Source organism: Cherax quadricarinatus, chromosome 86, assembly GCF_038502225.1.
Source record: "Cherax quadricarinatus isolate ZL_2023a chromosome 86, ASM3850222v1, whole genome shotgun sequence".
NCBI classification, from domain to species: Eukaryota; Metazoa; Arthropoda; class Malacostraca; order Decapoda; family Parastacidae; genus Cherax; species Cherax quadricarinatus.
The window spans coordinates 12,947,451-12,974,183 of record NC_091377.1 but is presented as its reverse complement, the minus strand read 5'-3'; the positions used below and the strand labels follow the sequence as shown (position 1 = coordinate 12,974,183).

The window sequence follows — 26,733 nt, the reverse complement described above, 5'->3', positions numbered from 1 at the left end:
CAGTGTTGCAGGGGACTCTGAGTTGGTTTGTGTCACTCCAGCTTCCAGATCACTCTCAACTATCCAGTGTTTCATTCCAGGTTTGTGTTCAGGTAAGTTTATTGGATGTTTTTCTCTGTGTATAAGATGTATAACTGGTCTGAAAGTGTATCAGCTACACGAGGGTCATTAAGGATGAATGTCACCAGTCAAGAATACTTTAAATATGGATTAAAATAAATTCACACGGTATATATGAGACACCTCTCGGTGCATATATTATAAATATATAATTGCTTTTAATGTATAGTTTGGTGCTAATTGACGTAGACAAAGAATTTTATCTTTCCTCTGTGTGTACTCACCTATTTGTGGCTGCAGGGGTCGAGTCATAGCTCCTGGCCCCGCCTCTTCACTGATTGCTACTACGTCCTCTCTCTCTCTCTCCCTGCTCCATGAGCTTTATCAAACCTCGTCTTAAAACTGTGTATGGTTCCCGCCTCCACTACGTCACTTTCTAGGCTATTCCACGGCCTGACGACTCTATGACTAAATAAATACTTCTTAACATCCCTGTGACTCATCTGAGCCTTCAACTTCCAATTGTGCCCCCTTGTTGCTGTGTTGCATCTCTGGAACATCCTGTCTTTGTCCACCCTGTCAATTCCTCGTAATATTTTATATGTCGTTATCATGTCTCTCCTAATCCACTTGTCCTCTAGTGTTGTCAGGTGGATTTCCCTTAACCTAACCTTTCTTCGTAGGACATTTTCCCTTAGCTCCGGGACTAGGCTTGTTGCAAACTTTTGCACTTTGTCTAATTTCTTGACGTGCATGAACAGGTGTGGTCATGCATGTGGTCCAAACTGGTGCTACATACTCCAGTACGAGCCTGACGTGCCTGAAGGTGCCCTGTGGCCTGGTGGCTAAAGCTCTCGCTTCACACGATGAGGGCCTGGGTTCGATTCCCAGCGATGGTAGAAACATTGGGCGTGTTTCATTACACCGGTTGTCTATATTCCCCATCAGTAAAATGGGTACCTGGGTGTTAGTCCGAAATGCTCTGCATAACAAGCTGCTTTCTATATAGTAGTATGTCATTGATGTCATCTATGTCTGTATACCTTGTACATGTACTTGTAGAAGTAAAGTTATCATATTGTTATTGACCTACGTCTACGGTGGGGATGTGTATGTGTCATATCCTGTCGGTTGTACTACTACTACTACTACTACTACCACTACTACTACCACTACTACTACCTCCACCTCTTCCTGATTATAGCCGTTGCTCCTCCTCTGTTAGTGACTGTGTCGGGACCGAAACGTCTATTCTGTCATGTGCGGGTTATTTGCGTTCCAGTCACGCCCCTACACAGTGTACATAGTCTTGAACGATTCCTTAGTGATGTGTCGGAACGCTATTCTCAGGTTTGCCAGACGCCCGTATGCTGCAGCAGTTATTTGATTGATGTGCGCCTCAGGAGATATGCTCAGTATTATACTCACTCTGAGATCATTTTCTTTGAGTGAAATTTGCGGTCTTTGGTCCCCTAACCTGTACTCTGTCTGTGGTCTTCTTTTACCGTCCCCAATATTAATGACTTCGCACTTGGTGGGGTTAAACTCCAGGAGAATGTTACTGGACCAGGCTTGCAGCTCCTGTCCAGATGACTTTAGGGGGACAGGCACCTAAAGTCAGTACCTGAACAGCCGGGCTATGGTTCGTACGTCGGGTTGCGTGCGGTCTACAGTAATAGCCTGGTTGATCAGGCCCTGATCCACTATGAGGCCTGGTCACAGACCGGGCCGCGGGGGCGTTGACCCCCGAAACCCTCTCCAGGTATACTTCAGTCCTATTTGATCCTCTTCCGATTGAATTCTTCGCATTAGCTTCACGTCGTCTGCAAACAGGGACACTTCTGAATCTATCTTTTCTGTCATGTCATTCACATATACCAGAAACAGCACTGGCCCTAGGAAGAGAAGATTTCGTTCGGATTTTTAACCCCGGAGGGTTAGCCACCCAGGATAACCCAAAAAAGTCAGTGCGTCATCGAGGACTGTCTAACTTATTTCCATTGTGGTCCTCAATCTTGTCCCCCAGGATGCCACCCACACCAGTCGACTAACACCCAGGTACCTATGTACCTATTTGCTGCTAGGTGAAAAGGACAACAGGTGTAAGGAAACGTGTCGAAATGTTTCCACCTGCCGGCAATCGAACCCGGGCCCTCCGTGTGTGAAGCGGAAGCTTTAGCCACCAGGCCACCACCATCCGGGCCACCCCTGTGGAACCCCGCTCTTCCCAGACGCCCACTGACACCTCATCACGTACCATGACTCGTTGTTGCCTTCCTGTCAGGTATTCTCTGATCCACTGCAGTGCCTTTCTGTTATATCTGCCTGCTCCTGTGGCTTTTGCATTATCGCTTGTGTGGAACTGGAGATACTTGGAGAGGGTTTTGGGGGTCAACGCCCCCGCGGCTTGGTCTGTGACCAGGCCTCGTGGTGGATCAGGGTCTGATCAACAAGGCTGTTACTGCTGGCAGCACGCAAACTGATGTACGAACCACAGCCCGGTTGGTCAGGTGCTGACTTTAGGTGCTTGTCCAGTGCCTTCTTGAAGACAGCCAGGGGTCTATTGGTAATCCCCCTTATGTATGCTGGGAGGCAACTGAATAGTCTTGGGCCCCTGACACTTATTGTTTTGTCTCTCAGTGTACTCGTGGCGCCCCTGCTTTTCACTGGGATAATGTTGCATCTCCTGCCAAGTCTTTTGCTTTCATAGGGAGTGATTTTCGTGTGCAGGTTTGGTATCAATCCCTCCAGGACCTTCCAAGTGTATATTATCATGTATCTCTCTCGCCTGCATTCCAGGGAATACAAATCAAGGACTTTCAACCGTTCCCAGGAATTTAGGCGCCTTATCGTGCTTATATGTGCCGTGAAAGTTATTTGCACACTCTTCAGGTCTGCAGTGTCGCCAGCCTTGAAGGGGGCCGTTAATGTACAGCAGTATTCCAGCCTCGAGAGCACAAGCGATTTGAAGAGAATCATCATGGTCTTGGCATCCCTAGTTTAGAAGCTTCTCATTGTCCATCCTATCATTTACCTAGGATGGATAATGGTGTCAAAAAATTTCTTACAATCCAAGAAAATGCAATATACCCACTCCTCTCTCTCTCTCTTATCTTACTTCCGTCACTTTGTCTTAAAACTCCAGTAGGTTTGTGACATAGGGTTTCCCTTGCCTGAAACTGTGCTGATTGTTGTGAATCAGCTCATTCCTTTCTAGGTGCTCCACCACTGTTCTTCTGATAATCTTCTTCATGACTTTGCATATTATACATTTCAGTGACACTGGTCTGTAGTTTAATGCTGTCTATCTCTCTCCTTTCTTAAAAATTAGGACTACATTTGCTGTCTTCCACACCTTAGTGGCACACTCAGCGCCTCTACTCCCTCTCTCAGTACTCACGGAGATATGTCCAGTCCCACTGCCATTGAGGTATCTAGTTCACTTAGCAGCCTCTTCACCTCCTCCTCGGTTGTGTGTGGCGTGTCCAGCACTTGTTGGTGTACCCCACCATTCCAGCTTCCTGGAGTCCGTTCTGTCTCCTCTGAAAAATACTTCCTTAAATCTCATGTTGATCTCTAAACATACTTGTTGGTCGTGTCTTGTGATTTCTCCTCGTTCCTTCCACAGCCTAATTACCTGGTCCTTGACTGTTGTTTTTCCTCTTTCTTGCCCCTTTCGTATATAAATCCTCTGTTTCTATCATTCTGTCTGTCGTGATCTAGGTACTCTCTCTGATATTTTTCTGTTTCCTTTAGCTGTGGTTTCTGCTGCAGGATCCTGTTTCACACCATTTCTGTCTTAAAAATAAATTTGACTAGCCGGTTTCTTCCCCTCGAGTATCCTGGAGTATACCTGGAGAGGGTTTCAGGGGCCAACGCCCCCCGTGGCCCGATCTGTGACCAGTCCTCATGGTGGATCACGGCCTGATCAACCAGGCTGTTACTGTTGGCCGCACGCAAGCCAGTGTACAAACCACAGCCCGGCTGGTCAGGTACTGACTTTAGGTGCCTGTCCAGCGCATCCTTGAAGACAGCCAGGGGTCTATTGGTAATCCCCCTTATGTATACTGGGAGGCAGTTGAACAGTCTTGGTCCCCGGACACTTACTGTGTTGTCTCCTATCGTGCCAGTGGCGCCCCTGCTTTTCTTCGAGGGAATATTGCATCGTCTGCCGAGTCTTTTGCTTTCATAGGGAGTGATTTTCGTGTGCAAACTTGGTACTAGTCCCTCTAGGATTTTCCAAGTGTATATACAAATACAAATTTTTATTTCCTTGCGAATTTACATTTTTGACTACCGCCCACAGGATGGGTATGGGGTGACTACCGCCCACAGAATGGGTATGGGGTGCATAATAAACATATTAAACTAACTTGCTAATTTATATTGTGATTGTGTAATTACAATAATAAGCTGCAGTACAAGAACCACTCTCATGTCATGGCATTATGGCCAGACTAACTTTAATATCTTACAGACTACTTAATATTACACAAATAGATCATAGTTGTTAACGTTGTACATCTGTTTTTCTGTACAGCAGTCATTAAGTTTACTCAAATTAGAATATGGGGATATTACAATGGGACAAGTTGAAAGTATTTTTATAGATTGTATATATCATAGTAATTATTTAAATTATATTATGGGAATATTACAATGTGCATTGTTGAATCATGTATCTCTCCCGCCTGCATTCCAGGGAGTACAGGTTGAGGAACTTCAAGCGTTCCTAGTAAATGAGGCGATTTATCTCCGTTATGCGCGCCATGAAGGTTCTCTGTACATTTTCTAGGTCAGCAATTTCACCTGCCTTAAAAGGTGCTGTTAGTGTGCAGCAATATTCCAGCCTAGATAGATTAGATTTAGATTTTTGCTACCGAATTGGCTAGTTTATTGTGCACCCCATATCCATCCTGTGTACGGTAGCGCGAGAGCATGTGGATACACAAAAGGCCTAGGAACTAGGCCCCAAAAGGATTAATATATATATATATATATATATATATATATATATATATATATATATATATATATATATATATATATATATATATATATATATATATATATGTATATATATATATATATATATATATATATATATATATATATATATATATATATATATATATATATATATATATATACATATATATATATATATATATATATATATATATATATATATATATATATATATATATATATATATATACATATATATATTATATTTGGATTTATATCTACATATCTTCAGTTCACTTATCTGTTACAAGCAAATTTAGGAAATTTGCTTAGTATATCTGGTATCTTATTTTCAGTAATATCTTGACATGTCACATAGGTTATTATACTGCCTGTCTCTGTATTCCTCAATAAGTGGACAATTAAGCACATAGTGTTCAAGACAGTGGCCATATGGCTGGTCACATAATTTGCATTTAGTTTGATCATCATCTGCGTGTCTCCCAAACTGCCAGAAGTACTTGTAACCAAGCCTAAGTCTGGCCACTACAACAACAGTCAGTACTTGTAACCAAGCCTAAGTCTGGCCACTACAACAACAGTCAGTACTTGTAACCAAGCCTAAGTCTGGCCACTACAACAACAGTCAGTACTTGCAACCAAGCCTAAGTCTGGCCACTACAACAACAGTCAGTACTTGCAACCAAGCCTAAGTCTGGCCACTACAACAACAGTCAGTACTTGCAACCAAGCCTAAGTCTGGCCACTACAACAACAGTCAGTACTTGCAACCAAGCCTAAGTCTGGCCACTACAACAACAGTCAGTACTTGTAACCAAGCCTAAGTCTGGCCACTACAACAACAGTCAGTACTTGTAACCAAGCCTAAGCCTGGCCACTACAACATCAGTCAGTACTTGTAACCAAGCCTAAGCCTGGCCACTACAACATCAGTCAGTACTTGTAACCAAGCCTAAGCCTGACCACTACAACATCAGTCAGTACTTGTAACCAAGCCTAAGTCTGGCCACTACAACATCAGTCAGTACTTGTAACCAAGCCTAAGCCTGGCCACTACAACATCAGTCAGTACTTGTAACCAAGCCTAAGTCTGGCCACTACAACATCAGTCAGTACTTGTAACCAAGCCTAAGTCTGGCCACTACAACATCAGTCAGTACTTGTAACCAAGCCTAAGTCTGGCCACTACAACATCAGTCAGGGTTACCGAGACTGTTCAACTGCCTCCCAGCACACATAAGGGGGATTACCAACAGACCCCTGGCAGTCTTCAAGCTGGCACTGGACAAGCACCTAAAGTCAGTTCCTGATCAGCCGGGCTGTGGCTCGTACGTTGGTTTGCGTGCAGCCAGCAGCAACAGCCTGGTTGATCAGGCTCTGATCCACCAGGAAGCCTGGTCACAGACCGGGCCGCGGGGGCGTTGACCCCGGGAACTCTCTCCAGGTAAACTCCAGGTAAACTTGTAACCAAGCCTAAGCCTGACCACTACAACATCAGTCAGTACTTGTAACCAAGCCTAAGTCTGACCACTACAACATCAGTCAGTACTTGTAACCAAGCCCAAGCCTGGCCACTACAACATCAGTCAGTATTTGTAACCAAGCCTAAGTCTGGCCACTACAACATCAGTCAGTACTTGTAACCAAGTCTAAGTCTGGCCACTACATCATCAGTCAGTACTTGTAACCAAGCCTAAGCCTGGCCACTACAACATCAGTCAGTACTTGTAACCAAGCCTAAGCCTGGCCACTACAACATCAGTCAGTACTTGTACCCAAGCCTAAGCCTGACCACTACAACACCAGTCAGTACTTGTAACCAAGCCTAAGCCTGACCACTACAACATCAGTCAGTACTTGTAACTAAGCCTAAGTCTGACCACTACAACATCAGTCAGTACTTGTAACCAAGCCCAAGCCTGGCCACTACAACATCAGTCAGTACTTGTAACCAAGCCTAAGTCTGGCCACTACAACATCAGTCAGTACTTGTAACCAAGTCTAAGTCTGGCCACTACAACATCAGTCAGTACTTGTAGCCAAGCCTAAGCCTGGCCACTACAACATCAGTCAGTACTTGTAACCAAGCCTAAGCCTGGCCACTACAACATCAGTCAGTACTTGTAACCAAGCCCAAGCCTGGCCACTACAACATCAGTCAGTACTTGTAACCAAGCCTAAGCCTGGCCACTACAACATCAGTCAGTACTTGTAACCAAGCCTAAGCCTGGCCACTACAACATCAGTCAGTACTTGTAACCAAGCCTAAGTCTGGGCACTACAACATCAGTCAGTACTTGTAACCAAGCCTAAGTCTGGCCACTACAACATCAGTCAGTACTTGTAACCAAGCCTAAGCCTGGCCACTACAACATCAGTCAGTACTTGTAACCAAGCCTAAGCCTGACCACTACAACATTGGTCAGTACTTGTAACCAAGCCTAAACCTGACCACTACAACATCAGTCAGTACTTGTAACCAAGCCTAAGCCTGGCCACTACAACATCAGTCAGTACTTGTAACCAAGCCTAAGCCTGACCACTACAACATTGGTCAGTACTTGTAACCAAGCCTAAACCTGACCACTACAACATCAGTCAGTACTTGTAACCAAGCCTAAGCCTGGCCACTACAACATCAGTCAGTACTTGTAACCAAGCCTAAGCCTGGCCACTACAACATCAGTCAGTACTTGTAACCAAGCCTAAGCCTGGCCACTACAACATCAGTCAGTACTTGTAACCAAGCCTAAGCCTGGCCACTACAACATCAGTCAGTACTTGTAACCAAGCCTAAGTCTGACCACTACAACATCAGTCAGTACTTGTAACCAAGCCTAAGTCTGACCACTACAACATCAGTCAGTACTTGTAACCAAGCCTAAGCCTGCCCACTACAACATTGGTCAGTACTTGTAACCAAGCCTAAGTCTGGCCACTACAACATCAGTCAGTACTTGTAACCAAGCCTAAGCCTGCCCACTACAACATTGGTCAGTACTTGTAACCAAGCCTAAGTCTGGCCACTACAACATCAGTCAGTACTTGTAACCAAGCCTAAGCCTGCCCACTACAACATTGGTCAGTACTTGTAACCAAGCCTAAGCCTGGCCACTACAACATCAGTCAGTACTTGTAACCAAGCCTAAGCCTGACCACTACATCATCAGTCAGTACTTGTACCCAAGCCTAAGCCTGACCACTACAACATCAGTCAGTACTTGTAACCAAGCCTAAGCCTGACCACTACAACATCAGTCAGTACTTGTAACCAAGCCCAAGCCTGGCCACTACAACATCAGTCAGTACTTGTAACCAAGCCTAAGCCTGGCCACTACAACATCAGTCAGTACTTGTAACCAAGCCTAAGCCTGGCCACTACAACATCAGTCAGTACTTGTAACCAAGCCTAAGTCTGGGCACTACAACATCAGTCAGTACTTGTAACCAAGCCTAAGTCTGGCCACTACAACATCAGTCAGTACTTGTAACCAAGCCTAAGCCTGGCCACTACAACATCAGTCAGTACTTGTAACCAAGCCTAAGCCTGACCACTACAACATTGGTCAGTACTTGTAACCAAGCCTAAACCTGACCACTACAACATCAGTCAGTACTTGTAACCAAGCCTAAGCCTGGCCACTACAACATCAGTCAGTACTTGTAACCAAGCCTAAGCCTGACCACTACAACATTGGTCAGTACTTGTAACCAAGCCTAAACCTGACCACTACAACATCAGTCAGTACTTGTAACCAAGCCTAAGCCTGGCCACTACAACATCAGTCAGTACTTGTAACCAAACCTAAGCCTGGCCACTACAACATCAGTCAGTACTTGTAACCAAGCCTAAGCCTGGCCACTACAACATCAGTCAGTACTTGTAACCAAGCCTAAGCCTGGCCACTACAACATCAGTCAGTACTTGTAACCAAGCCTAAGTCTGACCACTACAACATCAGTCAGTACTTGTAACCAAGCCTAAGTCTGACCACTACAACATCAGTCAGTACTTGTAACCAAGCCTAAGCCTGCCCACTACAACATTGGTCAGTACTTGTAACCAAGCCTAAGTCTGGCCACTACAACATCAGTCAGTACTTGTAACCAAGCCTAAGCCTGCCCACTACAACATTGGTCAGTACTTGTAACCAAGCCTAAGTCTGGCCACTACAACATCAGTCAGTACTTGTAACCAAGCCTAAGCCTGCCCACTACAACATTGGTCAGTACTTGTAACCAAGCCTAAGCCTGGCCACTACAACATCAGTCAGTACTTGTAACCAAGCCTAAGCCTGGCCACTACAACATCAGTCAGTCTGTTCACATTGCAATTTGCTCCATAAACATACTTATTATATTATCATGGTGGGTTATAGGTATATTCCCTAGATTTGAAGGTTCTCATTATGCGTTCTATCATTTATCTAGCAGATGCGATTAATACAATGTTATGGTCTTTGAAATTGAGATCCTTTGACATTGTCACTCCCAGGTCTTTTACATGAGCTTTTCGCTCTATTGTGTGGTTGGAATTTGTTTTGTACTCCGATATAGTTTTAATTTCTTCACGTTTTCCATAGTGGAGTTTACCTGGAGTTACCTGGAGAGAGTTTCGGGGGTCAACGCCCCCGCGGCCCGGTCTGTGACCAGGCCTCCTGGTGGATCAGCGCCTGATCAACCAGGCTGTAATTGGAGTAATTGAAATTTCTTATCATTGAACTTCACATTGTTTTCTGCGGCCCATTTAAAGATTTGGTTGATGTACTCACCTAATTGTGGTTGCAGGGGTCTATGCTCAGCTCCTGGCCCCGCCTCTTCACTGACCGCTACTGGGTCCTTGCTCTCGATGCTCCATGAGCTTTATCATACCTCGTCTTAAAACTATGTATGGTTCCTGCCTCCACTACATCGCCTGGAGTCTTGCGGTATCTTCAATGGAGGACACTGTCATGCAGATTCGGGTGTCATCTGTAAAGGAAGACACGGTGCTGTGGCTGACATGTGTGTCTATGTCAGATATGAGGATGAGGAACAGGATGGGAGCGAGTACTGTGCCTTGCGGAACAGAGCTTTTCACAGTGGCCGCCTCAGACTTTACTCTGTTTACAACTACTCTTTGTGTTCTATTTGTTAGGAAATTATAGATCCATCTACCAACTTTTCATGTTATTCCTTTATTACCCATTTTGTGTACCATGGTCACACTTGTCAAAGGCTTTTGCCAAGTCTGCGTATACTTCATCTGCGTTTTGTTTGTCTTCCAGAACATCCAGGACCTTGTCATAGTGGTCCAGTAGTTGGGACAGGCAGGAGAGACCTGCTCTAAACTAATGTTGCCCTGGGTTGTGTAACTGATGGGTATCTAGATGAGTGGCGATCTTGCTCAGAACCCTTTCAAAGATTTTTGTGATATGGGATGTTTGCGCTGTCAGTCTGTAGTTCTTTGCTATCGCTTAATTGCCCTATTTGTGGAGTGAGACAACCCCTGTGTCCATGCTCCCTCTTTATAGGATGTTAAAAACACATGATTGGGGTTTCTTGCAGTTCCTGTTGAACACGGAGTTCCATGAGTCTGGGCCTGGGGCAGAATGCATGGCCATGTAATTTATTGCATTTTCGAAGTCATTTGGCATCAGGATAGTATCAGACAGGTTTGAGTCTGACAAATTCTGTCTCGCTCATAAAAATCATTTAAGTCTGACTTTCAGTCTGGTTAACGACTCACGAAAAACCGCGTCATATTGGGACTTGAGTAACTCACTCATTTCCTTGCTGTCATCTGTGTAGGACCCATCTTGTTTAAGTAGTGGCCCAATACTGGATGTTGTTCTCGACTTAGATTTGGCATAAGAAAAGAATTATTTTGGGCTTCTTTCAATTTCATTTATGGCTTTTAGTTCTTCCCGCGTTTCTTGACTCCTGTAAGATTCCTTTAGCTAAAGTTCTATGTCTGCTGTTTCTCTGACCAGTGACTCCCTTTGTATTGCAGATATATTGGCCTCTTTTAGCCGCTCTGTTATTCTTCGCCTTCGCCTGTACAGGGAGCTCCTTCCTCTTTCTAGTTTACATCTTCTCTTCCTTTTCCTTAAAGGAATACGCATTAAGTATACCTCGAGTGCCAGTGTTATTTTATTCTAGACATACATTTTGATCCGTGTTGCTTAGAATATCTTCCCAGTTTGTATTATTTAGGACTTGGTTTACTTGGTCCCACTTTATGTTCTTGTTATTGAAGTTGAATTTGGTGAATGCTCCCTCGTGACTGATCACATTTTGTCGGTCTGGGGCTCCACGCATATATGTCTGAATCTCTATTATGTTGTGATCTGAGTAGTATATTGTTTTTGATATGGTAATATTTCGTATCAGATCATCATTGTTAGTGAAGATGAGGTCCAGTGTATTCTCCAATCTTGTAGGCTCTATTGTTTGCTGGTTTATGATGAATTCGATGCAGAGATTTAAAAGCTTGTGTGTGTGCGAGTTTTCATCTGAGCTGCCTCCTGGGATTATCTCTGCTGCAACATTATTTGCTACATTCCTCCATTTTAGGTGTCTTAGGTTGAAATCCCCCAGGAGCAAGATATTTGGGGCAAGAGCTGGAAGCTTTTCCAGACACTGGTCTATTTTCAAAAGCTGTTCCTGGAATTGTTGGGAAGTTGCATCTGGAGGCTTGTATACAAGTACAATGACCAGGTTTTGGTTCTAAGTCTTTACTGCCAAAACATCAACAACATCATTTGAGGCTCTGGTGGCCTGGTGGCTAAAGCTCTCGCTTCACATGGTAAGGGCTTGCGTTCGATTCCCAGCCAGAGTATAAACATTGGGCGTGTTTCTTTACACCTGTTGTCTATGTTCTCCATCAGTAAAATAGGTACCTGGGTGTTAGTGGACGGGTGTGGGTCGCATCCTGGGACACTGACCTAATTTGCCCGAAATGCTGAGTATAACAAGCGGCTTTCTATATAGTAGTATGTCATTGATGTCAGCTATGGTCTGTATAACATGTACATGTACTTGTAGTAAAATAAAGATATTATTATTATTATTATTATTATTATTATTATTATTATTATTATTATTATTATATTTAGTAGTTCTGAACACATCAGTGACTCTGTAACGTACAGGCCAACCCCCCGTTCCCTTTTGCCTATTCACTCTGTCACATCTGTATAGGTTATAACCCGAGATCCGTATTTCATTGTTAAAGTGATCCTTTATGTGGGTCTCTGTGAAAACCGTGAATAGTGTTTGACTCTGTGCGCGCGCTTGTGTGAGTGTATGACCCACTTAATATTTGTATTTATAACTCATTACAATTGTGACCAGGTGTGGACGTATCAGTGGCTCATTACTTTGTAATTTGTTTATGACTGTAACCATGTATAGGAGTGAGGCTGATTCATTACCTCTGTAACTTGCCATGATTGTGACCAGATCTACCTGGAGTTCATTACCTTTGTAACTAGCTCAGTTATCATAACTTTGGGGTCCAGTCCCTGGACCCATTATGTACCTTTGTAATCTTTTGACTACCGCCCACAGGATGGGTATGGTGTGCATAATAAAGATATTAAACTAACTCTGTAAGCAGTCCACTGATGAAAGGAATTTTGTTGTTCGTTGCTGGCTATAGATCCTGTATATTTGCAAAGATCCCCCTATTCTCTGAAAATATATCAGCTCGGTCGTGTCCTCCTCTCCTGTTTGATAATATTTTCAATCTCTTTTTTCTTTCCCTGTTGTCTTCCTTCACATGTCTTCCCTTCAGTCTCCTGAAGCTCTTGAATAAAAACTGACCTCTCTCTCCCCTGTCCCCACTGCTTTTCCTTCCGCATCTCTGGGTCCCATTTAAACAGGTGTGTGTGTGTGTGTGTGTGTGTGTGTGTGTGTGTGTGTGTGCTTTGCTTACCAATTTGTGGTTGCAAGGGTTGAGTTATAGCTCCTAGCCCCGCATCTTCGCTGGTTGCTACTAGGTCCACTCTCTTCCTGCTCCATGAGCTTTATCGTACCTCGTGTGTGTGTATTATTATTATCATGGAGGAGCGCTGAACCCGTAGGGAATATACATTGCCTGTGGGGCGGGGGATGGAAGGTATTAAGGCTCAGTTCAGGGAACTGAAGCACAGATCCAATTCCCTAGATCAAGAGCCCCTTACCAGCTTCAAGGAGCCTCCCTTGAGGTGTGTGTGTACACACCTACATGTATACTCACTTATTTCTGGGTGCAGGGGTCGAGTCATAGCTCCTGTCCCCGCCTCTTCATTGATTGCTATTAGGTCCTCTCTCTCCCTGCTATATGAGCTTTATCATACCTCGTCTTAAAACTATGTATGGTTTCCGCCTCCACTAAGTCACTTTCTAGGTTATTCCACTGCCTGACAACTCTATGACTGAAGAAATACTTCCTAACATCCCTCTGACTCATCTGAGTCTTCAACTTCCAATTGTGACCCCTTGTTGCTGTGTCCCATCTGTGTGTGTGTGTGTGTGTGTGTGTGTGTGTGTATCGTATGATCTCCAACCCAACCAAGTAACACACATGTGCTCGCCAGGATGGTTGTGATGGTTCGTGTTGTGCTGTTAATAGTGTGTGTGGCCTGTGTCCAGTTGGCTGCCTCACAGAAGTGCGGCTCAGAAATCTGTGGTCCCACTGAATGCTGCAAAGTCGGTACGTCACTCTTCTTTCAACTCCTAAGAAATCGATTTTTCACCATGATTTAAGACACTAAACCAGAACTTTGGATTTACGGTGTATGGATATAACTGCTCACATCGTTCCAAGTTTTCTGCAACAACATCGGAACATGCTTTTTCAATATAGTAATATGTTATATGTGTCATAATTAATTCACTTTGGTTTACTTACGTTCATTTAACGTAACCTAATCTACAGTAGTGAATATAAAGAAATGAATTAAAACTGTTTTCACAAAGGCTCACGAAAATATCAAGATTTAACAGCCGTCTCCTACAAGAAGCAGTACATGTGGTAGTTAATGTTATTGCTCAGTAATAACCCACATAGAGAGAGACACTTAGGAGGTTGATTAATCAGTATATTACGACCTCCTCCTGGGATCCTCTTCAGCAGAGGCGCTCTGCAGGGGGTCGAAATATATAGATCAATCAACCTCCTGAGTTTCTGGCCCCAAGTGGGTTATTATTGAACAGTGACACGTGTTCATTACACTTCAGTTAATTCATTAATGTCATTGTTTACAGGTCGTGGTCGGTTCCCTATCCCAGGATGCCATCCGTTGGGTGAAGTGGATAAATTCTGCTACCTTCACAACCCAAGTCCTGGGGACTTCACCCTCCAATACCCAGACGGTTCAAAGGTCAGTCTACCCCACCTTGCTCTGCTCTGAGTCACCCCCTTCCCTCATTTTCCTCTCCTCACGTTCCTCTCCCCTCCCATTCCCTCACGTCCTCCTTCCCATATATACTCCATGCTACAGAATGCTCAGCAACACAGTAAATGACCATATAACCTGTCTTTGAAATACTCATTTGTGCTTAATTGTTATTTGTTTGCAATAATGTTTACCACTGAATATATCATTGCTGAGTTTTGAGTTTTGAGACTCTATGACCGCGGGTTCAATCCCGGCCGGGGGTATGGTTTAATATATCATTGCTTAGTTAATCTTAAGTTAATTTTAAGCCTGCCCATAATGCTCTGCATACAGGGGCTTCGGCATGTTACACTTAACCACTGTATTTCTTTGTACTTTTATGTATAATGTTCAAATAAATAAATCAATAAATATAATACCCCACCCCACCACAAACCTACCTACATGTACCCATTCTCTATTATCACACTCATCTCAATTCCCATTCTTCCACTATCCGTAAACCTTGTTCCATGTTGAATAAATCAATACAAGAACATAATGATGCTCTAATATCGTTATAATGCGATAAAATTAATGAATTCAGAGATAATTCGCTCGGAAATGTTCAAGAAATGTCAAAGTATTTTATCCACAGTGTTATATTACAGACCATTCTGGAGAAATACCCTGACTTTGATCACTGTTAATAAAGTTAATATTTGCATTAATAAATTATTGCAGTTGTGATCAGGTGTAGACGTGTGAATGGTTCATTACCTTTGTAACTTGTTAGGTTATCACAACTTTGTGACATAGTCACTGGACCCATTATGTACCTCTGTAATGTTGAGGCACAGTCCCTGGACCCATTATGTACCTCTGTACTCCATTCCCACGGGATGGGAATGGAGTGCATAATAAAGATATCAAACTATTATGTACCTCATACCCATGGTGCGGGTGGTAGATAAAACATTACAGAGGCGCATAATGGGTCCAAAGACTGTACCTCAACATTACAGAGGCACATAATGTTTACCTGGAGTTTACCTGGAGAGAGTTTCGGGGGTCAACGCCCCTGCGGCCCGGTCTGTGACCAGGCCTCCTGGTGGATCAGCGCCTGATCAACCAGGCTGTTGCTGCTGGCTGCACGCAAACCAACGTACGAGCCACAGCCCGGCTGATCAGGAACTGACTTTAGGTGCTTGTCCAGTGCCAGCTTGAAGACTGCCAGGGGTCTGTTGGTAATCCCCCTTATGTGTGCTGGGAGGCAGTTGAACAGTCTCGGGCCCCTGACACTTATTGTATGGTCTCTTAACGTGCTAGTGACACCCCTGCTTTTCATTGGGGGGATGGTGCATCGTCTGCCAAGTCTTTTGCTTTCGTAGTGAGTGATTTTCGTGTGCAAGTTCGGTACTAGTCCCTCTAGGATTTTCCAGGTGTATATAATCATGTATCTCTCCCTCCTGCGTTCCAGGGAATACAGGTTTAGGAACCTCAAGCGCTCCCAGTAATTGAGGTGTTTTATCTCCGTTATGCGCGCCGTGAAAGTTCTCTGTACATTTTCTAGGTCGGCAATTTCACCTGCCTTGAAAGGTGCTGTTAGAGTGCAGCAATATTCCAGCCTAGATAGAACAAGTGACCTGAAGAGTGTCATCATGGGCTTGGCCTCCCTAGTTTTGAAGGTTCTCATCATCCATCCTGTCATTTTTCTAGCAGATGCGATTGATACAATGTTATGGTCCTTGAAGGTGAGATCCTCCGACATAATCACTCCCAGGTCTTTGACGTTGGTGTTTCGCTCTATTTCGTGGCCAGAATTTGTTTTGTACTCTGATGAAGATTTAATTTCCTCATGTTTACCATATCTGAGTAATTGAAATTTCTCATCGTTGAACTTCATATTGTTTTCTGCAGCCCACTGAAAGATTTGGTTGATGTCCGCCTGGAGCCTTGCAGTGTCTGCAATGGAAGACACTGTCATGCAGATTCGGGTGTCATCTGCAAAGGAAGACACGGTGCTGTGGCTGACATCCTTGTCTATGTCGGATATAAGGATGAGGAACAAGATGGGAGCTAGTACTGTGCCTTGTGGAACAGAGCTTTTCACCGTAGCTGCCTCGGACTTTACTCTGTTGACGACTACTCTCTGTGTTCTGTTAGTGAGGAAATTATAGATCCATCGACCGACTTTTCCTGTTATTCCTTTAGCGCGCATTTTGTGCGCTATTACGCCATGGTCACACTTGTCGAAGGCTTTTGCAAAGTCTGTATATATTACATCTGCATTCTTTTTGTCTTCTAGTGCATTTAGGACCTTGTCGTAGTGATCCAGTAGTTGAGACAGACAGGAGCGACCTGTTCTAAACCCATGTTGCCCTGGGTTGTGTAACTGATGGGTTTCTAGATGGGTGGTGATCTTGCTTCTTAGGACCCTTTCAAAGATTTTTATGATATGGGATGTTAGTGCTATTGGTCTGTAGTTCTTTGCTGTTGCTTTACTGCCCCCTTTGTGGAGTGGGGCTATGTCTGTTGTTTTTAGTAACTGAGGGACGACCCCTGTGTCCATGCTCCCTCTCCATAGGATGGAAAAGGCTCGTGATAGGGGCTTCTTGCAGTTCTTGATGAACACAGAGTTCCATGAGTCTGGCCCTGGGGCAGAGTGCATGGGCATGTCATTTATCGCCTGTTCGAAGTCATTTGGCGTCAGGATAACATCGGATAGGCTTGTGTTAATCAAATTTTGTGGCTCTCTCATAAAAAATTCATTTTGATCTTCGACTCTCAGTCTGGTTAGCGGCTTGCTAAAAACTGAGTCATATTGGGACTTGAGTAGCTCACTCATTTCCTTGCTGTCATCTGTGTAGGACCCATCTTGTTTAAGTAGGGGCCCAATACTGGGCGTTGTTCTCGATTTTGATTTGGCATAGGAGAAGAAATACTTTGGGTTTCTTTCGATTTCATTTATAGCTTTTAGTTCTTCCCGCGATTCCTGACTCCTAAAGGATTCTTTTAGCTTAAGTTCGATGCTTGCTATTTCTCTGACCAGTGTCTCCCTGCGCATTTCAGATATATTGACCTCTTTTAGCCGCTCTGTTATTCTTTTCCGTCGCCTGTAAAGGGAGCGCCTGTCTCTTTCTATTTTACATCTACTCCTCCTTTTTCTTAGAGGAATAAGCCTTGTGCATACATCGAGTGCCACCGAGTTAATCTGTTCTAGGCATAAGTTTGGGTCTGTGTTGCTTAGTATATCTTCCCAGCTTATATCGGTTAGGACTTGGTTTACTTGGTCCCACTTTATGTTTTTGTTATTGAAGTTGAATTTGGTGAATGCTCCCTCGTGACTAGTCTCATTTTGTCGGTCTGGGGCTCCTCGCATACATGTCTGAACCTCAATTATGTTGTGATCTGAGTATATTGTTTTTGATATGGTGACATTTCTTATCAGATCATCATTGTTAGTGAATATGAGGTCTAGTGTATTCTCCAGTCTAGTAGGCTCTATTATTTGCTGGTTTAAATTGTATTTTGTGCAGAGATTTAAAAGCTCGTGTGAGTGTGAGTTTTCATCAGAGCTGCCTCCTGGTGTTATTACTGCAACAATATTATTTGCTATATTCCTCCATTTTAGGTGCCTTAAGTTGAAATCCCCCAGGAGCAAGATGTTGGGTGCAGGAGCTGGAAGATTTTCCAGACAGTGGTCAATTTTTAACAGCTGTTCCTGGAATTGCTGGGATGTTGCATCCGGAGGCTTGTAGACTACCACAATGACTAGGTTTTGGTTCTCGACCTTTACTGCTAAAACTTCCACTACGTCATTTGAGGCATTAAGCAGTTCTGTGCAAACAAGTGACTCTGCAATGTACAGGCCAACCCCCCCCTTTTGCCTGTTCACTCTGTCACATCTGTATAGGTTGTAACCTGGGATCAATATTTCATTGTCCAAGTGATCCTTTATGTGGGTCTCAGTGAAAGCCGCGAACATTGCCTTTGCCTCTGCAAGCAGTCCACGGATGAAAGGTATTTTGTTGTTTGTTGCTGGCTTTAGACCCTGTATATTTGCAAAGAAGAATGTTATCGGACTGGTGGTATTGTTGGTACTGGGGGGGTCCAAAGACTGTACCTCAACATTACAGAGGCACATAATGGGTCCAAAGACTGTACCTCAACATTACAGAGGCACATAATGGGTCCAAAGACTGTACCTCAACATTACAGAGGCACATAATGGGTCCAAAGACTGTACCTCAACATTACAGAGGCACATAATGGGTCCAAAGACTGTACCTCAACATTACAGAGGCACATAATGGGTCCAAAGACTGTACCTCAACATTACAGAGGCACATAATGGGTCCAAAGACTGTACCTCAACATTACAGAGGCACATAATGGGTCCAGGAACTGTACCTCAACATTACAGAGGCACATAATGGGTCCAGGGACTGTACCTCAACATTACAGAGGCACATAATGGGTCCAGGGACTGTACCTCAACATTACAGAGGCACATAATGGGTCCAGGGACTGTACCTCAACATTAGAGGCACATAAAGGGTCCAGGGACTGTACCTCAACATTACAGAGGCACATAATGGGTCCAGAGACTGTACCTCAACATTACAGAGGCACATAATGGGTCCAGGGACTGTACCTCAACATTACAGAGGCACATAATGGGTCCAGGGACTGTACCTCAACATTACAGAGGCACATAATGGGTCCAGGGACTGTACCTCAACATTACAGAGGGACATAATGGGTCCAGGGACTGTACCTCAACATTACAGAGGCACATAATGGGTCCAGGGACTGTACCTCAACATTACAGAGGAACATAATGGGTCCAGGGACTGTACCTCAACATTACAGAGGAACATAATGGGTTCAAATACTGTACCTCAACATTACAGAGGAACATAATGGGTTCAGGGACTGTACCTCAACACTACAGAGGCACTTACTGGGCCACAAAGTGATCATGAACAATTTACATATTTATATCTGGTTACAATCGTCATGAGTAATTTAAGCAGACAATAATTAAGGATACCTGGAGAGGGTTTCGGGGGTCAACGCCCCCGCGGTCCGGTCTGAGACCAGGCTTCATGGTGGATCAGGGTCTGATCAACCAGGCTGTTACTGTTGGCCGCATGCAACCCGACGTATGAACCACAGCCCGGCTGGTCAGGTGCTGACTTTCGGTGCCTGTCCAGTGCCTGCTTGAAGAGAGCCAGAGGTCTATTTATAATCCCCTTTATGTATGCTGGGAGGCAGTTGAACAGTCTTGGGCCGCCTCAGACTTTACTCTGTTTACTACTCAACTTTACCTGTTATTCTTTTATCACACATTTTGTGTGCTATTACACCATGGTCACATTTGTCAAAGGCTTTTGCAAAGTCTGTGTATATTACATCTGCATTTTGTCTTCTAGAGCATCCAGGACCTTGTCATAGTGGTCCAGTAGCTGGGACTGACAGGAGCGACCTGCTCTAAACTCATGCTCCTCTGGGTTGTGTAACTGATGGGTATCTAGATGGGTGGCGACCTTGCTTCTCAGAACTCTTTCAGATTTTTATATGGGACGTTAACGCTATTCGTCTGTAGTTCTTTGATTTTGCTTTACTGCCACCTTTGTGGAGTGGGGCTATGTCTGTTTTTAGAAGCTGTGTGACGACCCCTGTCTCCATGCTCCCTCTCCATAGGTTGTTAAAAGCACATGATAGGGGCTTCTTGCATTTCTTAATGAACACGAAGTTCCACGAGTCTGGGTCTGGGGCAGAGTGCACGGGCATGTAATTTATCGCCTTTTCGAAGTCATTTGGCGTCAGGATAATATTAGATAGGTTTGTGTCTACCAAATGTAGTAGGTTCAGTAGAACAGATATTATATCAGAAATATTTATTTGTTGTATTATGTCTATGTGTTTTGTTGCAGCTCTTCAGAAAGAGTCGGAGTGCTGGACTGAGGTTTGCTCCAAGTTTTCTGTATATGTAAAATGCACAGTAATGTGTGTAGATATGATGGATGTTGCGTAAATTAGGACACATTACCTTTGTAATTTGTGAGTTCATTACCTTTGTAAATTGTGAATTCATTACCTCTGTAACTTGCTCAGCTATCAAAACTTTGGAGTCCAGTCCCTGGACCAATTATGTACCTCTGTAATCTTTTGACTACCGCCCACAGGATGGGTATGTGGTGCATAATAAACATATTAAACTAAAACTAATTAGGACATTTGAGGGTATGGCTGACAAGGTTAGTTCCTATAGATGTGTAAAAGTCATTAAGGTTATTTACGGTACCAGTAATATGAATGGGGATTCATTAGGTCTGATCAGTATAATTTCTACTTAAAATTTTCACATGAACCTAGTACTGAAGAGTGTTTTCTAGGTCCTTTTGACATCACTCTTTATTTTCTGAAATATATTGACATAATATACTTGTTTAGATTTATTTATCAACAGAATAAGTGTTGATGTACATTATTTTAGCTAGTTCTTTGGGAATTAAGCCATTTTGTATTGTTTTCCATAGGCTCTGAAGCTGCTGTTTTTTAGCCAAGGCTGTTTATTATTTGTGTTGTGACTTGTCTGGTTTTTAAGACACAATATTTTTTATATGAACATTGAATTTTGTGAAGGAAAACTTGGACATGACTGAATATCTTGATCATTAATAAATTCTCACTGCCAGTCAATGGTACTTATTGACTGGTAATATGCCACTAGGAATAAAATTCTTTGACATTTCATAAACATTTGGAAGTTAGTTGTCTGTGAATGCATTAATTTGATCGTGTTGGGTGAAGGGTGTGACAATAATCCATCTTTTATGGTTTGTATTTATTATGTTAGCATCAAAAGTGACTGATAAACCTCCCAGGGATATTTGGATGTCACTCCTGCCCGGAGCCGAGCGGTAGTGAAGGGACTTGAGCTAGAATTCGTCACGGCCACGCTAGCTGGAGATTCGTCTGTAAAAACTTGCATTTGTGGTCACTGAGGTGCCTGTGCTAACCTTCCTATGGTGTAGAAATATACCTAGTTGGACGAATCTTATTGTGGCTAGCTGGTCTAGTGGCTAACGCGACGGGCTGGAGTTTTGAGACTATGACAGCGGGTTCAATCCCGGCCGGGGGTATGGTTTATGGAACTAAACTAATATAAACTTGAGACTGAGGAAGACTGACACCAGTCAGTCCATCTATCATCATTCTATCATGCAGGAGGAGCCACATGTGTATGATGCATCCAACAACATAAGCAGACTCTTGGATGTCACTACCGTGTCATTACGATTTCTCGAGTCAGTTTAGTTCCATTATAGAGGTCCTGGGATAGTGCTTTGTTTCTCACCATAATGAAAAAAATTGCTAGTAAAAAACGATATTATTAATTTCATCTGCATGTTCCTTATGCATTACTGATTGTTATGTTCCTTGTGAATGTTTGGTAGATGGTATCAAGATTTATCATTCTCCCCATAATTATTATATTCATCAATATGAGGGTAGTGGTGGTGTCGATCATGGTAGTGGTCATCATTATGACTATCATCATTTTGATCATCACTACTACACTCATCATGATGATAATAATGATAGTGACTGTGTTGGAGGCGTAATATCAGTCAGGAAATACCACAGTGTTCTTTAGAAAAACAATAACAGTGTTTCCTGACATCTGTCAGGAAACTGTCACCTGCCTCGAGTCAACCAGTTTCAAACTTTATCCTCTATAAGGATTACAATGCTGAGTTTACAGAATTTGGTTATTGTGTGTTTACATGTAGTAAAATAATAATTACAGAGTGTACCACTAGAACACCTAGCATGGCTAGGCATTACAGTGTGTACCACTAGAACACCTAGCATGGCTAGGCATTACAGTGTACCACTAGAACACCTAGCATGGCTAGGCATTACAGTGTACCACTAGAACACCTAGCATGGCTAGGCATTACAGAGTGTACCATTAGAACACCTAGCATGGCTAGGCATTACAGAGTGTACCACTAGAACACCTAGCATGGCTAGGCATTACAGAGTGTACCACTAGAACACCTAGCATGGCTAGGCATTACAGAGTGTACCACTAGAACACCTAGCATGGCTAGGCATTACAGAGTGTACCACTAGAACACCTAGCATGGCTAGGCATTACAGAGTGTACCACTAGAACACCTAGCATGGCTAGGCATTTCGGGCAGACTTAAATTAAATCTTAAGTTTAAAATATTACAAAATTATGAGGTAAGTTGGTATTATGGCTAAGTGACTAAATACTAGTTTGTGAGTTTAGCAATGATGATGACCCGTTCAGAGTCCAGCATCCGCTGGTCCCTCCCGGCGACTGCCTCCCACATGACTAGGATAGGGTTACCTGTAGAAGGTTTCGGGGGTCAGCGCCCCCGCGGCCCGGTCTGATCAAGCAGGCTGTTACTGCTGGCCGCACGCAAGCTGACGTACGAACCACAGCCCGGTTGATCAGGTACTGAGTTTAGGTCCCACACACACTCTTACCTCTACTTCGATGCGTAATAAACTAAAACTTCCACCAGGCAGCGTTCCACTCCATTTAAAACACAAAGCATCACTATAGAGTAGTGTATCCTAATATAAAATAAAACCTTCAAGGATTTCCTGACTAAATTTTCAATAGACATCTCTTTTTATTTGTATCCAGTTTCAACATTTTACTGCAACTTTCTCTAAGTCATATAATACAGTTAGTTCACTTATCATTAGTCTTCCAGATTTTTCAACATATAAATGTTATTATCACCGATATTTGAGTTAATTAGCTTCTAATAATAATAATCCTTTAATATATGTATATATATATATATATATATATATATATATATATATATATATATATATATATATATATATATATATATATATGTCGTGCCGAATATGTAAAACTGGTCAATTAGCAAGAACTCATTTAAAATTAAGTCCTTTCTAAAATTTTCTCTTATAAGTTTAAAGATATATTTTTTTCATTAATGTTAATGTAAAAATTTTTAATTTTGCACCAGAAGAATCTTAGAAAACTTACCTAACCTTATTATAACAAGAACAATTTATTTTAGCCTAACCCAACTAATATATTTTAAATACGTTTACAATAATTTAATACTAAACAAACACAATGAAATATATTTTTTTTCGTTAGGTTCAGAACGATTTCTGCGAAATTATTGCATACACAAATTTTCACTTGTCCTATATGGCAAGATGAACGTTGCTATTTAAGCCAAGATCGCAAGTTCTGCCTATTCGGCACGACATATATGTGTTCAATTATCCTAACTTTGGGGTCCTGTCCCTGGACCCATTATGTACCTCTGTAATGTTGAGTTACAGTCCCTGGACCCATTATGTACCTCTGTAATGTTGAGGTACAGTCCCTGGACCCATTATGTACCTCTGTAATGTTGAGTTACAGTCCCTGGATCCATTATGTACCTCTGTAATGTTGAGTTACAGTCCCTGGATCCATTATGTACCTCTGTAATGTTGAGTTACAGTCCCTGGATCCATTATGTACCTCTGTAATGTTGAGTTACAGTCCCTGGATCCATTATGTACCTCTGTAATGTTGAGTTACAGTCCCTGGATCCATTATGTACCTCTGTAATGTTGAGTTACAGTCCCTGGACCCATTATGTACCTCTGTAATGTTGAGGTACAGTCCCTGGATCCATTATGTGCCTCTGTAATGTTAAGGTACAGTCCCTGGACCCATTATGTACCTCTGTAATGTTGAGTTACAGTCCCTGGACCCATTATGTACCTCTGCAATGTTGAGTTACAGTCCCTGGACCCATTATGTGCCTCTGTAATGTTAAGGTACAGTCCCTGGACCCATTATGAACCTCTGTAATGTTGAGGTACAGTTCCTGGACCCATTATGTACCTCTGTAATCTTTTGACTACCGCCCACAGGATGGGTATGAGGTGCATAATAAGCATATTAAACTATTTTTAAACTATACTTTTCGTTGTGTGAATGATCATTCTAGGTAGCATCCCAGACACTCCCATTAAACAACACACTCCCATTAAACACATCACTTATAAGTTTCCCATCATTTAAATACTCATTTACATTACTTTCAGTTTTTTTTTATTTTGGTAATAGAGCCTGGTCTACTGGGCAGCGGCAGTCATCCTGAGAGTGGAAATACTGCCACAAACATTCCAGCTGACATGCCAATACATGTATTCAGATATCACCACCTTTACTCTTACAATTATAGTTGTGGGAAATTATGGGGATGAGGTTCACAGCTACATTCCTGAATTATTTCATCCACTTAATTTAGGGGGTTAGAGCTAAGCACAAAATATATTAAACTCACCAAGATTAATTGTACCTCAGAGCTAGATGGGATTTTTGAGGTACTACTAGGCTGCACCTTACCTCTACTTCGATGATCCACACACACTCTTACCTCTACTTCGATGATCCACACACACTCTTACCTCTACTTCGATGATCCACACACACTCTTACCTCTACTTCGATGATCCACACACACTCTTACCTCTACTTCGATGACCCACACACACTCTTACCTCTACTTCGATGATCCACACAAACTCTTACCTCTACTTCGATGACCCACACACACTCTTACCTCTACCTCGATGATCCACACACACTCTTACCTCTACTTCGATGATCCATACACACTCTTACCTCTGCTTCGATGACCCTCCCACACACACTCTTACCCACTCACAAACTAAGTCGGGCATATAATTATTTGAACATATAAAAAGTTAATACCAGGAACTCTTGATAAATATAATACAGTGGACTGTATATTAGATTTGTGATTTATAAATGGTTTGATGGGTCCACAACATCTAACTACCGATACATGCATATTATACCAATAGAAAGGAAGGAAAATTTATCATGAACACTCACCATTTAATTACTGGAAGACAGTTATTGCTGATGGAACACAACCTAACACATACCTAACAAACAGAATCTAACTGGTGGTTTCGCAAATTTCCTGTCGCTATCCGCCGGCAGGGAACGTCAGTAAACTTCCCCGTTACAAATTCATGCCGATCCACTCAGTTTTGGCCTCGATGACGCCGATTAAAATTAAAATTCCCCAATGGAAATAAGTCACTCTGTCTGACTTTTTTGGGTTATCCTAGGTTCTCTACACATATACTGCTATGTATGATAATTCTATGTAACTGTATTTGTGTATACCTGAATAAACTTACTTATTTATTAGCTCAAACGTCCGTGTACCGCTCAGTGGCCGCTCCACACCCTCCTTCATACAAAATTTCTCGAAGGGTCAAATCAGCGTCACATTTTAATGCACAATTATTAAATCAGTAAAATAAAAATAAAATATTTATTTCTTTGCTAAGGTTACAATGTGTGTTTACATATCATTATTAGAGCAAAGAAAACCACTATCATGCCGAGGCATTTTATATTTTTCATTGATACATTCTGAATTTAGGAAGATTATAGAAATTTTCCACATCAGTAATGCCAAAGATAATATACTAGTGTTTGAAACATCTATAGTTGTGAGGACGTGATGATGGTAGTGGCTGTCTGAAGACAGTTGACGTGACTGTTGTGACTGTTGAATGGGATGGCAATTATACCTTGTAGCTGTGATGGTGTGACTGAGGCTGTGTTACTAACTGTAGTGGTGGTGTTAGCTGTTATTGTGGTGTTAAAAATATTAAAATACTTCCTTCTTATTGCCAGGCCATTGTTAAGGGAGGATACCTTGAGATGTGTCCATGTAAACCTGGACTGGTGTGCAAGAGGCCTACCTCCACCTGTCAGCTGCCTTAACCACCATGAATGGCACTCAGCTCCTGCACAGCACACAGCTGTGCATCCACACATCATGGACTGCAAACAAACACATCGCATTTACAAAGAATAATAACAGGACTTTAACGAAGGTGTCTTGAAGCTGCCAATGGAAATAAGTCACTTTGTCTGAATTGTTTGGGTGATTCTAGGTAATTTCCACTATATATGATAATTGTACCTGTGTGTACCTGTACCTATATAAACTCACAACATCCAAGAACAAAACAGTGAGATGTACAGTTTGTCTGGACCCACTGCACAGATATTTTTGTATCAACATATTAAACGCAAGATACCAGGAGCTGACCTTCGATCTCACCTGTAATAACATGTGACCTGGCAGGCCCTGACCTCCCTATATACTCTATGTACCACTGTCTATATATTCCATGTACTTCATAAAGCTCTCAGTGGGAGAAACATATTAGTAATAAAAAATCTTTGCTAAAA

At 42.6% G+C, this 26,733-nt stretch overlaps 1 protein-coding gene across 1 annotated transcript; it reads left to right on the top strand.

Annotated features, from left to right (window-relative positions):
* On the top strand, nucleotides 1-26,733 carry LOC128702951 (astakine). The gene is made up of 4 exons (XM_053797431.2): nucleotides 1-92; nucleotides 13,611-13,726; nucleotides 14,281-14,396; nucleotides 26,170-26,733. The coding sequence occupies exons 2-4, from the start codon at nucleotides 13,612-13,614 to the stop codon at nucleotides 26,257-26,259; spliced, it is 321 nt and encodes a 106-aa protein (XP_053653406.1). The 5' UTR covers nucleotides 1-92; nucleotide 13,611; the 3' UTR covers nucleotides 26,260-26,733.

Bases quoted from the DNA above. Each gene is read 5' to 3' on its own strand.
- LOC128702951 (XM_053797431.2), top strand. From the start codon at position 13,612: ATGGTTGTGATGGTTCGTGTTGTGCTGTTAATAGTGTGTGTGGCCTGT. The intron at 13,727-14,280 runs GTACGTCACTCT...CATTGTTTACAG, and splicing joins CACTGAATGCTGCAAAGTCG to GTCGTGGTCGGTTCCCTATC. The intron at 14,397-26,169 runs GTCAGTCTACCC...TCTTATTGCCAG, and splicing joins AATACCCAGACGGTTCAAAG to GCCATTGTTAAGGGAGGATA.